The sequence below is a fragment of the Haliotis rufescens genome, unplaced genomic scaffold (genome assembly GCF_023055435.1).
Source record: "Haliotis rufescens isolate VD_foot unplaced genomic scaffold, xgHalRufe1.0.p SCAF_1, whole genome shotgun sequence".
Classification (NCBI taxonomy): domain Eukaryota; kingdom Metazoa; phylum Mollusca; class Gastropoda; order Lepetellida; family Haliotidae; genus Haliotis; species Haliotis rufescens.
In genome coordinates this window covers 92,448,478-92,465,694 of record NW_025963779.1, presented here as the reverse complement: position 1 = coordinate 92,465,694, position 17,217 = coordinate 92,448,478, and the positions used below count along the sequence as shown (strand labels likewise).

General features: G+C 37.0%; 1 protein-coding gene across 1 annotated transcript; it reads right to left on the bottom strand.

Moving 5' to 3' along the window:
• Positions 1-1,748: 1,748 nt before the first annotated feature.
• LOC125372227 (dentin sialophosphoprotein-like) lies at positions 1,749-5,926 on the bottom strand. Its single transcript, XM_048381453.1, has 4 exons — positions 5,647-5,926; positions 4,529-4,875; positions 2,395-3,025; positions 1,749-1,777 (listed from the first exon to the last, which is right to left on the bottom strand). The coding sequence occupies exons 1-4, from the start codon at positions 5,924-5,926 to the stop codon at positions 1,749-1,751; spliced, it is 1,287 nt and encodes a 428-aa protein (XP_048237410.1).
• Positions 5,927-17,217: the final 11,291 nt, after the last annotated feature.

The following is a 17,217-nucleotide window of genomic DNA, read 5'->3' as shown; positions in this document are numbered from 1 at the left end:
ACAGTAATCCCATTTCTCTTTCTGCTTTTGAGATATATGAAATGATGTAGACAACACAAGAGTAGGCATCAACTATGTACTGAATATCCATGTTCGCATTCCAACATCTGAGCAGATCTGCATTGTACTGATTGACCCATACATCATTGGGATTGCGTTTCATCACAACATTTGTCTTTTTGGATAGAGTATCACATGCTAGTTGAAATATGTCTTGCGAAATACCAATGGCAGAGAACAATGCATCAACTGACTCAAATGTTTGCTCATCATTTGTTAATCCTTGCCAAATCAGTTTCAAAATTCTTTGAGCATCTGGTATGGACATAAATTTCATATTGAAAAGATCTTCACAGCACTGTTTCAAGGTTTTGGGCACATCATCTTTTGGTTTATTGTCAAGACCTCCTGCTCGTGATATGAAAGTTTCATTGCTTGGAGGACGTGGAAAATTGAATCTGCAGGTTGTGCCATTTTTTTTGCATGTCTTTGAATGTCTTTTACTATGTTTTTGTACACTGTTGACAATATCAAACAATTCTTCATCATTCTCAACTGAAGGCATATCACATGTGACATATTTATCAATGAAAGATGTTACTGACTCATCATTATCGTCATCAACTTTTGGAGCATTTTCAACCCAGAATAGACAGTGAGTGTGAGGGGAACCACGGTGCTGGAATTCTACACGATAGAAGTAATCTTTTATCTTTCCAATTGGTTCAGCTGGTGACATGATAACCTCTTTCAAGAAGCAATGGAATCTTTGGTCAAACATTCGTGCTGCTGTCACTGGATTTTTCCTTAGTATAGAACATTTTTCAGACCAGTCAAGTTCAGTGGCTTTTCGTGTATCACCTGCTTCTCTGAGTATCGTTTCAATCATTTCTGGCCATCTCATATCAGCTGATGAAAATGAACAAAACCAAGTTGGAATGCCAAGTTGTCTTATCATAGCAAATAAATCTTTCTGAGCAGACTGCCAGTATGGTGGAGTTCCTCTGATAGGTTTCAAGAACTTGTAGCCTTCATCACATTTTAATATCTCTTTCAAAGAATCAGAATCTGTTAGATTTTCAGATGTAACATTTTTACAATGTGACTGTGATCCTTTTCGCATTGCAATGGAAACATTTGACATAACTTGATCAATTTCAGAAAGATACTGTGCATAAAATATGTAGTCAGTGTTTTGAGCAAATCTGCTATCAGCATTCATTAGGCGTGTATGTAGATAACGTGCAATTGTAATTCTCTCTTCACGATCATCATGGAATGTAGGGGACCCTGATGGGAACAGAACTGGAAATGACCTTGCTTCATTGCTTTTGTCTGTCAGTAGTCGAACAGGATTATTTTCTTCAGCAGGTGCAATACAAGTTATCTTTTCAAAATGTTGATCCATAACTTCTTGGCCAATATCAAGCGGTTGTAGACATGTATTCATGAGTAATCCATGATCTTTCTCAGACTCTTCATTTTCATTAGTTTGTGTGTTTGAGCTGTCCTTTTCAACCTCAGGTAATGTTTCAGTATCAGAATCAATAATTTCATCTTCCTCATCAATAACTGGCAAGGGATTGACCCAATCTGTATTAAAATTCACATCACTGTACCATTTGTTAGTTGTTTGAAGATATTCCAAAGCATTTTTAACATGAGCCTTGTTGACAAACTGGTATTGATAATGGCCTTTGTAAGTAATCTTCCTTTTCAGTTTCACTCTAATCATCTGATCATCAACATCACTTCTCGGTAACATACTTGTGCTTTTCTGAATGTTAGAGGGAACACATACTACAGGTCCATGTACACCATGTTGTCCACCTTTTGGTAATGCCATCATTTTCATGAAAGGAATATTCAAGGCAATCAAGTGCTGCTCTAGTTCATTGAGACATTGTAGTTGCATAGGAACAGGGGTCAGTTCAAGGTTGTTAACAACAGCTTCTCCAGGCATTTTACCAGACAAAAGTTTTCTGTGACAAGTATAGCAAATCCATAATGTGCCTTCTGGACTATCGACAAATGAACATTGGTCATCACAACTGTCTGAGCACCTGTGTAGGTAATTTTCTGTAATGCATCTCTCAGCAACAGTGGCAATATTACTTCCTTTGCTTTCATATACTGTTCTTTTACATTGTACAACTTGTTTTTTGAAAAGTCTTCGATGGCACACTGAGCACACAAATTCTGGACCTTCGGATATGTTTTTGGCAAAGGATCTCGTAACATTTTCCATTATATTCCTTTCTTTTTTTAATTGCATAACTCTGGCAGATTGTCTCTCTTTCAAATCCTTTCTGTGTTCAGCGCTAGTTTTGTACTTGGCCATGCTTGCTGATTTAAGAGATTCCCTGTGCTTTGTATCTTTTGCATATTGCTGACTGCTGTATGTTTTAACATCTTCTCTGTGTTTTGAATCAGTGGCATATTTCTGACTGCTGTAAGTTTTAACATCTTCTCTGTGTTTTGAATCAGTGGCATATTTCTGACTGCTGTAAGTTTTAACATCTTCTCTGTGTTTTGAATCAGTGGCATATTTCTGACTGCTGTAAGTTTTAACATCTTCTCTGTGTTTTGAATCAGTGGCATATTTCTGACTGCTGTAAGTTTTAACATCTGCTTTGTGTTTTGAATCTGTGGCATATTTCTGACTGCTGTAAGTTTTAACTTCTTCTCTGTGTATTGAATCAGTGGCATATTTCTGACTGCTGTAAGTTTTAACATCTGCTTTGTGTTTTGAATCTGTGTCATATTTGTTAGTACTGTACATTTTGACAAATTCCCTGTGTGCTTCATCATCTTTGTATTTATTTGAACTTTGCAGTTTCTTTCTGTTTCTGAATTCAGGGTCAGTGTTGTACTTTTCTTTCTCATTAGCAACCTTTCTCTGTTTCACATTCAATGTTTCTGACATATCTTTCTCTGATTTTCTTTTGGCTCTCATATATTCTCTTTTAGCTTTTGCTCGTGCAATCTTTCCCTTTGGTTTTTTAGTTTGAACTTGATCATGGCTCTGTTGTTGAGAATCAGTACATTTTTGTTTTTTCAAGACTGAAGTATCTGCAGATAGCTGGTCAGCATTTCTTTTGATATTCATATGTCTCTGACAATATTTATCTGTGCATGAATTTCTCAAAGCATCTACTGTGTTCACACAAACAACCACTTCATAATGTGATCCACCAACATGATTTAGATATATGCCAGTTCCTGTGTTCACTGTGTCTGAGTTTAACTGCCTGCTTGAATATCTCAGCCATCTGTTATCAGAGTATGTGCATATGTCAGTGCCCAGTAGATTTGCAGCTGCAAGTATTTCAAGTTCTGTAGCCCATGTTCCAACATACCACATTCTGGATTGAGAAATGTACTGTTCAACTGACTCGTAACCTGGTCTTAAGAAGTGATGGAAACTTTGAGCATGTTCTTTTAGATGTGTCACAATAGCCAGTCTGATTTTCCTGTGGTTGTTTTCTTTGCCCGAGATTGCATATGAAAGACTTCTAAAAAAGCAATTGCCATCACCTTCAATGGATACTGATCTGCATGGTACACCAATTTCTACACCAAACTCATGATCTAGACACTTTGCTACACATTGGTGTTGAATATCAAGCTTCTTGCATAACTGTTTACATACATTTGATGATACAGGGCAGAATAGCATTGCATGTTGGTCAGTTCCAGTTTCTTTCAAACTACCATCTTGTGAGTTGTCGTCACATTCATCAATATGCATCATGTCATCTTGATCATTCTCATTTGTTTCACATGCCATATCATCACTTTGGTCAATCTCAATCATATCTAGTCTACCATCCTCAGCAATATGCACTACATCATCATTGTCATTGGTATCACTTGCATTGTCAGACTGATTGTCATGTGGCTGTATATCAGTGCTAATTTTCATGCCTGTCATTTCAAATTGTGAGAATGCATTTAAGTTCATTGACCGAGCAAGATTCAAACAGTGTTCATAGACCTGAAGCAGACTTGAGTATTGGATAAGTATGCTAGTGCCATTAGTGACTTGTAATCCTTCAGTGTTCCGGGAATGGGAATCAAACACGTGGTATTTGTTATTTCTTTCTATCACAGCAAATGTTGATCCTCCAAATGTCATAAAAGTAGCATCATGTTGTGAAAATATTGTTTGAAGTGCAGCATCGAGACACATTTGTTGTGGAATAGCAACAATTTCTTCAGTATCTTTCATCACAAAGCCAGTCAGAGAATCGCCAGACACAAATCTATATTCTTTGCCAAAGAAGTCTACTGTTGGACAAATATCTGACACAAGAAGGTATGCACTACGACTTGTTGATTGTCTCTGGTTTATAGAATCTACATAAAGTTCGTTTCCTCTACAAAGAACTGTGTCAAGATCATAGCTGTCCCATGTGGAAATGTCTTTAATTTGATTGTACATCATTGCCATTGCACTGTTAGCTACACACTGTTTGCCACTGTTTTTTCCAAATCTAGTGTGACCTTGATTGAAAGAACCATGTACAGTCTCATTTGTGTCAATATCAAACATTTCCACACTACTATCCTGTGAGTTGTCTTCGAGTTCATCAATATGTACTACATCATCATTCTCATTTGTATCACTTGCACTGTCAGACCGGTTGTCATGTGGCTCTACATCCTGTGAGTTGTCTTCGAGTTCATCAATATGCACTACATCATCATTGTCATTGGTATCACTTGCACTGTCAGACTGATTGTCATGTGGCTCTACATCCTGTGAGTTGTCTTCGAGTTCATCAATATGCACTACATCATCATTGTCATTGGTATCACTTGCATTGTCAGACTGATTGTCATGTGGCTCTACACCAGTGGTAATACTCATTCCTGTCATTTCAAATTGTGAATATGCATTTAAGTTCATTGACCGAGCAAGATTGAAACAGTGTTCATAGACCTGAAGCAGACTTGGGTATTGGATAAGTATGCTAGTACCATTAATGACTTGTAATCCTTCAGTGTTCCGAGAATGGGAATCAAACACGTGGTATTTGTTATTTCGTTCTATCACAGCAAATGTTGATCCTCCAAATGTCATAAAAGTAGCATCATGTTGTGAAAATATTGTTTGAAGTGCAGCATCGAGACACATTTGCTGTGGAATAGCAACAATTTCTTCAGTATCTTTCATCACAAAGCCAGTCAGAGAATCGCCAGACACAAATCTATATTCTTTGCCAAAGAAGTCTACTGTTGGACAAATGTCTGACACAAGAAGGTATGCACTTCGACTAGTTGATTTTCTCTGGTTTATAGAATCTTCATAAAGTTTGTTTCCTCTACAAAGAACTGTGTCAAGATCATAGCTGTCCCATGTGGAAATGTCCTTAATTTGATTGTACATCATTGCCATTGCACTGTTTGCTACACACTGTTTGCCACTGTTTTTTCCAAATCTAGCGTGGCCTTGATTGAAAGAACCATGTACAGTCTCATTTGTATCATGAATATATGCATCAGTATCAGTACTTTCATTGAAGCTGTCATTATAACGTACATGCGTTGATCTAGGCATAGTTTCAGTTTCAAGCTTATGGTCTGCAATTTGTTCAAGAGCATTTTCATGAATATTTCTATTGTATTTGTTATGGAGGTTACCTTCCCCCTGTTCATTTGGTTTCTGCGTGCATTTGTTACGGAGGTTAGCTTCCCCCTGTTCATTGGTTTTGTTTGTGCATTTGTTACGGAGGTTAGCTTCCCCCTGTTCATTGGTTTTGTTGGTGCATTTGTTACGGAGGTTAGCTTCCCCCTGCGCACAATTTTTAACGAGGCTGACCTCCTCGGCATCAAGTTTTGTGAGGCGATGCTCCTCAGTTCGTCGCTGCTTCCCCCTCTGTTGCTGCATAGCCTGGATCTTCCTGCTGTTCTTCCGTGGCATCTCTGAAACATAAACAAGAAAGAAAGAGGATAAGATATATGGATGAACAACTACTTTTTTTACAATTAGGTGCAATGCTTTCGTGTGGGTTCTAGCACTGTTATCACCTTCTGTTATCACCTACACGAAAGCATCACTCCTAAATATTATAAAGTTGTTCATCCATATATCTTATTCTTACTGTCTACTCAAACTTGTAATGAAAAAAAAGAGACAAGAGTGATCAGCTACTAGAGGGTCATCTAATCACAAACATTATGTGTGTGCAGTATGATTGACAAAGTTACAAATACTTATATATAGCATGTGACTTTAATTTATTGTATAAAATATATTCAAAGGAGACTCTGTGTTTGCAATAATGAAATATAAAATATATGATTGCTGGAAATAATGTCTATCACTAACAATGAATTACTTAGTCTCTTAGTTTGAGTTTGCCATTATCTCAACTTGATGATCAAGTATGTATTACGAGTATTATTACATTTGACTTTTGTTTTGATTATACGGTGTTGAGCAATGTTGCAGTAGAAATTATACTCACATTTATTTTGTCAAATGCATTACAAGTACAGAATTGGTTTTATTACCTTCTTGAATTGGACAAAATTATTTGAATATTTGATTGTTTGACCTTTGATGTTTGTTCTTAACTCCCAATTAAGGCCTGTAATTAAAAACAGAGGTACCCAATTCTGAGCACTGCTCTGCTATTCCTGGAATATTGAAAAGCAGCAGAAAGTCATTCTCACTCTCTTGACGCATTCATTCTTTTATTGTGTTTTTAGATTGTGCAGAGTCCAACAGTTGATTCTGTGCAGAGTTGCATCCCTTGGCATGCCAGAAACCTATGATTTAAGTTCGTCAGCATCATACATGTGCTCGTGGGTTTCACCGAAGTGGTAAATGTCTGTGACCTGCACTGTGATGGTTGGTTGGTTGTTTTACGCCGCACTCAGCAATATTCCAGCTATATGACGGTGGTCTGTAAATAATCAAGACAATCCATGACATGCATCAACCAAGTCAGCGAGCCTGACCACCCGATCCCGTTAGTCGCCTTTTACAGCAAGCATGGGTTGCTGAAGACCCATTCTACCCCAAAATCTTCACGGGTCAACACCGTGATATAACTGGAATACTGTTAAAAGCGGTGTTAAACCCAAACGCAGACAATCCAGTGATTGGTATTGTTAACAACAATCCACATCCTCTTGCATGGTAGGTCTTGACGATTCATCGTTGTTTCATGCCACTCAGCAATGTTGCAGCTATATGAAGGCAGTCTGCATATAGACAATCCAGTGATTGGTATTGTTAACTACAATCCATATGGTACAAAAGACAAAACACTGTTTACATAAGTCTTTACTGTGACAATCTTACATAATGATCTTCCATCAATTCAGCATCCAATTCATTGTTAGCACTCAGCAATGTTGCAGCTATATGATCCTCTTGCATGGTAGGTCTTGACGATTCATTGTTGTTTAATGCCACTCAGCAATGTTGCAGCTATATGAAGGCAGTCTGCATATAAACTGGACCAGACAACCCAGTGATTGGTATTGTTAACAACAATCCACATCCTCTTGCATAGTAGGTCTTGACGATTCATTGTTGTTTAATGCCACTCAGCAATGTTGCAGCTATATGAAGGCAGTCTGCATATAAACTGGACCAGACAACCCAGTGATTGGTATTGTTAACAACAATCCACATCCTCTTGCATGGTAGGTCTTGACGATTCATTGTTGTTTAATGCCACTCAGCAATGTTGCAGCTATATGAAGGCAGTCTGCATATAAACTGGACCAGACAATCCAGTGATTGGTATTGTTAACAACAATCCTCATCCTCTTGCATGATAGGTCTTGACAATTCATCGTTGTTTCATGCCACTCAGCAATGTTGCAGCTATATGATGGCAGTCTCCAGATAATATGGACAGGACCAGTATCCTGTTCTTATGAAATTCAGCGATATTGCAGCTAGATGGTAGCATATAAATATTCAAAATGTAGAAATTGACACAACACATTGTTTTCTCTACCTTTTTATTTCATAAGAACTAAATAATGCCACACTCAGCAATGTTGCAGCTATATTGGACCAGACAATCCAGTGATTGGTATTGTTAACAACAATCCACATCCTCTTGCATGGTAGGTCTTGACGATTCATCGTTGTTTCATGCCACTCGCAATGTTGCAGCTATATGAAGGCAGTCGGCATATAGACAATCCAGTGATTGGTATTGTTAACTAAAATCCATATCCTTTTGCATCTTGTTTCATGTCAATCAGCAATGTTGCAGCTATATGATGGCAGTCTGCATATAAATTGGACCAGACAATCCAGTGATTGGTATTGTTAACAACAATCCACATCCTCTTGCATGGTAGGTCTTGACGATTCTTTGTTGTTTCATGCCTCTCAGCAATGTTGCAGCTATATGATGGCAGTCTGCATATAAATTGGACCAGACAATCCAGTGATTGGTATTGTTAACAACAATCCACATCAGCTTGCATGGTAGGTCTTGACGATTCATCGTTGTTTGATGCCACTCAGCAATGTTGCAGCTATATGATGCCAGTCTCCAAATAATTCAGCGATATTGCAGCTAGATGGTAGCATATAAATATTCAAAATGTAGAAATTGACACAACACATTGTTTTCTCTACCTTTATATTTCATAAGAACTAAATAATGCCACACTCAGCAATGTTGCAGCTATATTGGACCAGACAATCCAGTGATTGGTAATGTTAACAACAATTCACATCCTCTTGCATGGTAGGTCTTGACGATTCATCGTTGTTTAATGCCACTCAGCAATGTTGCAGCTATATGAAGGCAGTCTGCATATAAACTGGACCAGACAACCCAGTGATTGGTATTGTTAACAACAATCCACATCCTCTTGCATGGTAGGTCTTGACGATTCGTCGTTGTTTGATGCCACTCAGCAATGTTGCAGCTATATGAAGGCAGTCTGCATATAAACTGGACCAGACAATCCAGTGATTGGTATTGTTAACAACAATCCACATCCTCTTGCTTGGTAGGTCTTGACGATTCATCGTTGATTCATGCCACTCAGCAATGTTGCAGCTATATGATGTTTTTTATGAAATTCAGCTATATTGCAGCTAGATGGTAGCATATAGATATTCAAAATGTAGAATTTGACACAACACATTGTTTTCTCTACCTTCATTATTTCATAAGAACTAAATAATGCCACACTCAGCAATGTTGCAGCTATATGATGGCAGTCTGCATATAAATTGGACCAGACAATCCAGTAACAACAATCCACATCCTCTTGCATGGTAAGTCTTGACGATTCATCGTTGTTTAATGCCACTCAGCAATGTTGCAGCTATATGATGGCAGTCTGCATATAAATTGGACCAGCATCCTGCTCTTATGAAATTCAGCTATATTGCAGCTAGATGGTAGCATATAGATATTCAAAATGTAGAAATTGACACTCATTGTCTTTTTCTACCTTTATTATTTCATAAGAACTAAATAGTGTTGCAATGTTGCAGCTCTATGGCAGTTTGCATGTTGGACAAAACAATCCAGTGATTGGTGTTGTGCATGACAATCTGTTTAATACTACACAGCAATGTTGCGGCTATATATGGCAGTCTGCAAATAATCTGAACAGAACCAGACAATACAGTGTTTGGCATTGTGAAAAAACATCAGCATCTTTTTGATGCCATAAATCAGCAATGTTGCAGCTCTATGTTGACAGTTTGCAAATAATCTGGACTGCACCAGACAATCCACATGATTGGATGTCATTCAGCAATGTTGCAGCTTGCAAGTTGGACAAAGCAATCCAGTGATTGGTGTTGTGCATGGTAGGTCATGGTTGTTTAATGCCACACAGCAATGTTGCGGCTATATATGGCAGTCTACAAATAATCTGAACAGCACCAGAGAATACATCTTTTTGATGCCATAAATCAGCAATGTTGCAGCTCTATGATGACAGTTTGCAAATAATCTGGACTGCACCAGACAATCCACATGCTTGGATGTCACTCAGCAATGTTGCAGCTATATGATTGCAGTCTGCATTTCAGTGATTGGTATTCTGAACAACAATTCACATCAGCATCCTGTTTTTCAATGCCATACTCAGCAATATTTCAACTAGATATAACTAGATTTCAACTAGATATATATATGTACTAAATAATGCCACACTCAGCAATGTTGCAGCTCTATGGCAGCTTGCAAGTTGGACAAAACAATCCAGTGATTGGTGTTGTGCATGACAAATCTGGCATGGTCATGGATGTTTAATGCCACAGCTGTGGCAATGTTGCGGCTATATATGGCAGTCTACAAATAATCTGAACAGACTCCAAAAATTGAGTTCCAAATTACCAATAATGCCACTCAGCACACTGCAGATGGACCAGACAATCCAGTGATTTGCATGATAAGTGTTGGCGATTCAATTCGTTTATGTTTTTATCACTCAGCAATGGTGAAGCAATATAATGACAGTATGTAAATAATTGGTCCAATCCAGATTGTCTGGTCCAATCCATGTTGCTCAGGTACAGGTTGCTGTATTGTTTCATTGACACACTCGGCGCTATTGCAGCCATGTAATGACAGCTAGTAACTAACTGGCCAGTTATTGGTATTGTCAACAATATTGCAGTTATGCATGTGGCCAGTACACAATTCAACAATATTGCAGCTATGCATGTGGCCAGTACACAATCAATATGTTGCTAATATCACAATATACATGCTATACTTACATCAATTATTGCGTCCAAATCACGTCCTCTTCAACAGCTCCAAATTGGAGAGCAGCTGGTCACAGTGAGATGTCATCTTTGTATACTGGTTCAGATGTTATGTTTTTGTTTGTTTGTATATTGTATGATACAACAGACCGCAATAGTGCCACAGCCAGCTCCTTGTAAATAACAGTCACCAGACAGTCCAGTGATTGACATCTGTGAGCAACGATATACACCCTTGGGGTTAATTGCCCCCATAGGTAAAATATGTGAAGCCCATTTCTGGTGTCCACTGTGGTGAATATTATTGGAATATTGCTTAAAGTGGGGTAAAACAATACTTACTCACACACACACTTGAAAGTATTTCATTCTGTTCTTGTGTATTTGAAAGTGTGCAGATGCTGTTGGCTAGCCCAGATAAAGCGTTCGCTTGTATTGTCAAAGGTTTGAATCCCAACATGGGTCCAATGTGTGAAACCCATTTCTGATCTCCCCCGCTGTGATATTGCTGGAATATTGCTAAAGCGGTGTAAAACAATACTCACTACTCACTTGCAAGTAAACATTTATTTCATTTTGATATTGTGTAATTTACAGTGTGGAAATGTGGTTAAAGAACTCCCGGAAATGAAACAAAACTATTTTTCTCAATTTAAAAATCAACACAAAGTGTCGCTGTAAATACGAAACAACTCGAAAAGTACTAGTCTGGATTTGCTAGTTTGATCTCAGTGTACAATACAAAATGTACTTTACAGGAGGTAATTTGTCATCACTTTCAACATTCAAAATAAAAGACTAAATTGACATACAGACTACAGACTACCTGTTTTTTGTCATTTCCGTGAGTACTTTAGTTAGCCTGGTGATTAAAGTGTTTGCTTGTAGTGTCGAAGACACGGGTTCGAATCTCCACATGGGTCTAATGAGTGTAACCTGTTTCTGATCTCCCCCGCTGTGATATTGCTAGAATATTGCTAAAAGCGGAGTTAAACAATACTCACTCACTTGAAAGTATTTCATTCTGATATTGTGTATTTTAGAGTGTGGATATGTGGTTAGTTAGCCTGGTGATCAAAGACATGGGTTCAAATCTCAACATGGGTCCAATGAGTGAAACCTGTTTCTGCTCTCCCCCGCTGTGATATTGCTAGAATATTGCTAAAAGCGGAGTTAAACAATACTCACTCACTTGAAAGTATTTCATTCTGATATTATGTATTTTAGAGTGTGGATATGTGGTTAGTTAGCCTGGTGATTAAAGCGTTTGCTTGTAGTGTCAAAGACATGGGTTCGAATCTCAACATGGGTCCAATGAGTGAAACCTGTTTCTGATCTCCCCCACTGTGATATTGCCAGAATATTGTTAAAAGCGGAGTTAAACAATACTCACTCACTTGAAAGTTAACATTTACAAATCTGATATTGTGTATTTTAGAGTGTGGATATGTGGTTAGTTAGCCTGGTGATTAAAGCGTTTGCTTGTAGTGTCGAAGACATGGGTTCGAATCTCCACATGGGTCCAATGAGTAAACCTGTTTCTGATCTCCCCCGCTGTGATATTGCCAGAATATTGCTAAAAGCGGATACAATACTCACTCACTTGAAAGTAAACATTTATTTCATTCTGATATTGTGTATTATAGAGTGAGGATATGTGGTTAGTTAGCCTGGTGATTAAAGCGTTTGCTTGTAGTGTCGAAGACATGGGTTCGAATCTCCACAAGGGTCCAATGAGTGAAACTGGTTTCTGATCTCCCCCGCTGTGATATTGCCAGAATATTGCTAAAAGCGGAGTTAAACAATACTCACTCACTTAGATTCCAACATGTCCAATGCGTGAAAACTGTTTTTGATCTACCCCGCTGTGATATTGCTGGAATATTGCTAAAAGCTGTAAAATTCATCATGTTATAGTGCATTTGAGAGTGTGCATATGAGGTTCTGTATGCAGATGCGGTTGGATAGCATAGTGGATAAAGCCTTCGCTTGTAATGTGGAAGACATGGTTTCAAAACTCAACATGGGTCCTTGCCATATAGCTTGACTATTGCTAACATTTTAGTTATAATTAAATGTTGAAATGTTTGATATATTGACAATGAACTACTTGATTTAATTCTGTTATGTATTTTAAGTGTGCATTCAATTCATCTGTTCCTGTCAATTTTTAAATTCAAAGTTGCAGGTGAATTAGCTAAGTCTAGATTGCAGTGAGTCAATGACAGCTATTGTGTTGATTGTGTTTTGATATTAGTTTTAAAAAAATATTGAAAAATATATTAGCTGCTATTTATATTTGAGTACACTGAATTCTACTGTAGCCTTCAATTCAGATTTATATTATGACATCAGCAATGAGTCAAATTGCAACATAGATGTTAATTGTGAAGAATGTATAACAAAACCAATATGTCCGGCTAATATTATTCAAGAAAATAACTAATTCATTTCATTACCATAGTTTGGTACAAGCATACTGAATGGTTCCTTATGAACATACAACCCTTCAAAATCGAGAAATTGATTGATCAAAATTAAAGCTTTTTGTAATCTGTGTGGTCAGGTAAATGCAAATAAATATGCAAATTCAACGTTGAAGAAACATGTCGTATGTTTTCCAAGAGCTAGATTGCAATTGGGAAAAATATAAGCTGACCCTACCAGACCTTACCCAGGAATTTCATTTGTCTCTTTAGACAAGTGGCTCAAGTCACAAACTGATGGTCTCAACGCAAAATATTTCCCAACATCATTACAAACAAAAAATGCCTAACCACAGCTGTAGCAGCAAACCAACCCAACCAGTTTTTGTTGTTATTATGTCAGTTGATGATAATATGAACTGAATATATTGATATGGGTAATCAGGTTTGGATAAATATGCTAATGAAATGTCTAAAGACTACTTACTTATTAGTGACATGGTTTTTAAGCCAAAGCTGCATCAAGGAAGTAATATCAACAACTGCTAACCAATGGGGTGAAAATTATGCACTTTAAAAAATAGATATGGTCATAATCATGGGATCTCACATTAATGTCACAAATAGGAAAATATAACTTTAAAATTATGTGCTATGAACCCAACCCTATCCAAGGTGTAATGCTAATTAAAATCTTACCTGAAATCGACCACATGTACAAATGTCTAATATATATTTTTGCTCATTCTGTTTCATTCTATCAAATACTTTGTTCTTATGCAACATTCAACATAAATTATCAAAGACCAGTAAACATAAATATGGATAAATATGCTAATGAAATGTCTAAAGACTACTTACTTATTAGTGACATGGTTTTTAAGCCAAAGCTGCATCAAGGAAGTAATATCAACAACTGCTAACCAATGGGGTGAAAATTATGCACTTTAAAAAATAGATATGGTCATAATCATGGGATCTCACATTAATGTCACAAATAGGAAAATATAACTTTAAAATTATGTGCTATGAACCCAACCCTATCCAAGGTGTAATGCTAATTAAAATCTTACCTGAAATCGACCACATGTACAAATGTCTAATATATATTTTTGCTCATTCTGTTTCATTCTATCAAATACTTTGTTCTTATGCAACATTCAACATAAATTATCAAAGACCAGTAAACATAAATATGGATAAATATGCTAATGAAATGTCTAAAGACTACTTACTTATTAGTGACATGGTTTTTAAGCCAAAGCTGCATCAAGGAAGTAATATCAACAACTGCTAACCAATGGGGTGAAAATTATGCACTTTAAAAAATAGATATGGTCTAACATAATCATGGGATCTCACATTAATGTCACAAATAGGAAAATATAACTTTAAAATTATGTGCTATGAACCCAACCCTATCCAAGGTGTAATGCTAATTAAAATCTTACCTGAAATCGACCACATGTACAAATGTCTAATATATATTTTTGCTCATTCTGTTTCATTCTATCAAATACTTTGTTCTTATGCAACATTCAACATAAATTATCAAAGACCGGTAAACATAAATTAACCTCCTCCCACAATCATACAAAAATTTAATCAATGTTAAGGAACTAATTATCACGGAGATGAAATTTATCACATTATCTGCTGCAAATATTCCCTGCACAGAACAGTCTAAACTATCTTATACTGTAAAAGTGAATAACATCTATATTGAAATATATCATATTTCTTTCTTAACTTATTCACATTTGGTATATTTCACTGTCTGAAGTATTATGCTTTTCAATGTTACTGGAAAGGATTTTGCCACATTCATTCAAACAAATATTTAATTTTTTATGACAATTTGGCCAACTATCATGTTAATATATCCTGTCTTCCATGATCACCAGGTGACATAGGGACACAGACCCTTCAATAACATTAAAATATATAAATGCTGTAAATTACTGCAGCCTCAAAACAAAATTTAGCTGAACAACTGCTTCATTGATTGTACCAAATTCATCTCATTCCCATAATATAAACTATAGTAACCACAGTAACAGAGCTATAAATTCAGTTCAAACGGAAGTCACTTCAGCTTTCCTAACTATGCTGCAATCACAACAAAGCAGTTTATCAAGCGCAGATTCGCCTGCTACCAACAGATCAATTATTGCACTTATAGTGCTGTCGCTGTCTCGCTATACCGTTACCTTGGCTCACACCCAGCTGACAAGCCTTGACGACCCAACACACATTTTACACGACCCTAAATTCATTACAGTGTGTTTGTATAACGCCCTTAACAAATTACTAGGACGTTCTATTGTTGTAAATCCCACCAACTCCCGCCCAAGTGATCATACAGCAGCAAGAGATGCACCTACTTTTCAAAAGGTAAATTAACCCTAAAATTCATCAGTATGAACATCAAAGCCATTGAAAGTGTAACCCACAATATCTGTCTGTTAACATATATATAGGAAAACAATGAAAGCACTATATATAAATCGTATTATGTCCAGTTCTATCTCTCACACACAAAAAAATGTCCTCACCTGTTGACAATGGCGGTCGTAGAGGCCGGAAACGAGCGCGCGCGCCACCTAGCAAATGACATGGGGGGCGTTAGAGTTACCTACCCTAGCAACAAACTGGCCGTGTCAGTTTGGAAGGCTGGATAGATACCATTCAAAAGGGACCAACGCCCGAACTGACAATCTTAAGCCTAAACGAACCAGAGAAATATCAGATTGTGAATAAAGACCATAATTAATTATAATTTAAGTATTTATGAAGCGGATACAAATTAAAACTACAATTAGAAATATATTATCCACTTGTCATGACATTTTCTTAATGTACATTTTTACTTCCTGACATCTAAATCAGTATCAAATGATATTGCTGCGTTTTATTTACAGTACATGTGTTTTGTTTTTTATAAAATGTCTTGTTTTTTCTTGCAACAGATTTCCTCACTATCAATTACCTTTTGCATTATACGAACCTGTTATTACTGATAATTCCATCCTTTCTAAAATGAGGGCAATTATCTTCATTGTGTTTACAACTAATCCTCTTTGAACACACAAGCTTGGAAGACTGGGGTTTTCTTTGCTGATTGGGTGAAATGTTTTAACAAGATGATGACAAGAGGTACCTGACATGTGTTGTTACTGTTAGATAATGCCCCCAACCATCTCACCCCTGAGCACCTGTCAGTCAAGTGCATATTGGAACATGAGCCACGGTAATGGTATAGAGAGACATCGGTTTATATAAGCTGTTGCTCTGTTGAGAGCCGCGTGTGGGGTGCTTGGGTTATAGCTAAAAACGGCACATCAGCAAAACGGCACCTGGCGAAAACGGCACCTCTGATTGAGAGGCGCAACTAACTTATTGTGAAAACATTATATGCTTTGATGTAAAATTAAGGAAATTAAACTCACATCTTCTCCTACAAACACCAATAATTGTGAAACCTTAAAACAAGTTAACATTAGAAATTAGCCCCCTGAGTCAGCTACTAATGCTCGGTGCTACATAAGCCCATCTCAGACTGGGATTTATGGTAGGTTCGTGATTGAAAGTTTAAAATCGCTTAAATTATTATATTTTCACGTACTTCTCATTATTCCATTATCAAAACTTCAAGTTATAACAAAAGGGTTATTTGTTCACTTCATAGTTCGATGGAAGCAATTTCTATAATCTGTTTCTGTATGGATTTTCTTCACACTGTATGCAGTACTCTCTGCCAGCGGAAAGTACGCAGTTTGTAGGTTTGTGATTGAAAGTTTAATATCGCTGAACTCTCCAATTAATTTACTCTCAAACTGGGATTAACGGTAGGTTTGTGATTGAAAGTTTAAAATCGCTTAATTTACTATCTTTTCACGTACTTGTCATAATTGTATTACCACAAATTCAAATAATAACAGACCATTTATATGTTCACTCAGTTTTTCGATGGTAGCTACTTCTATAGTCTGTTTCTGTATGGATTCTCTTCATGCTGTATGTAATACATTCTGCCAACGGAAAGTGCACAGTTTCCTGTACTTGCACGGTAGA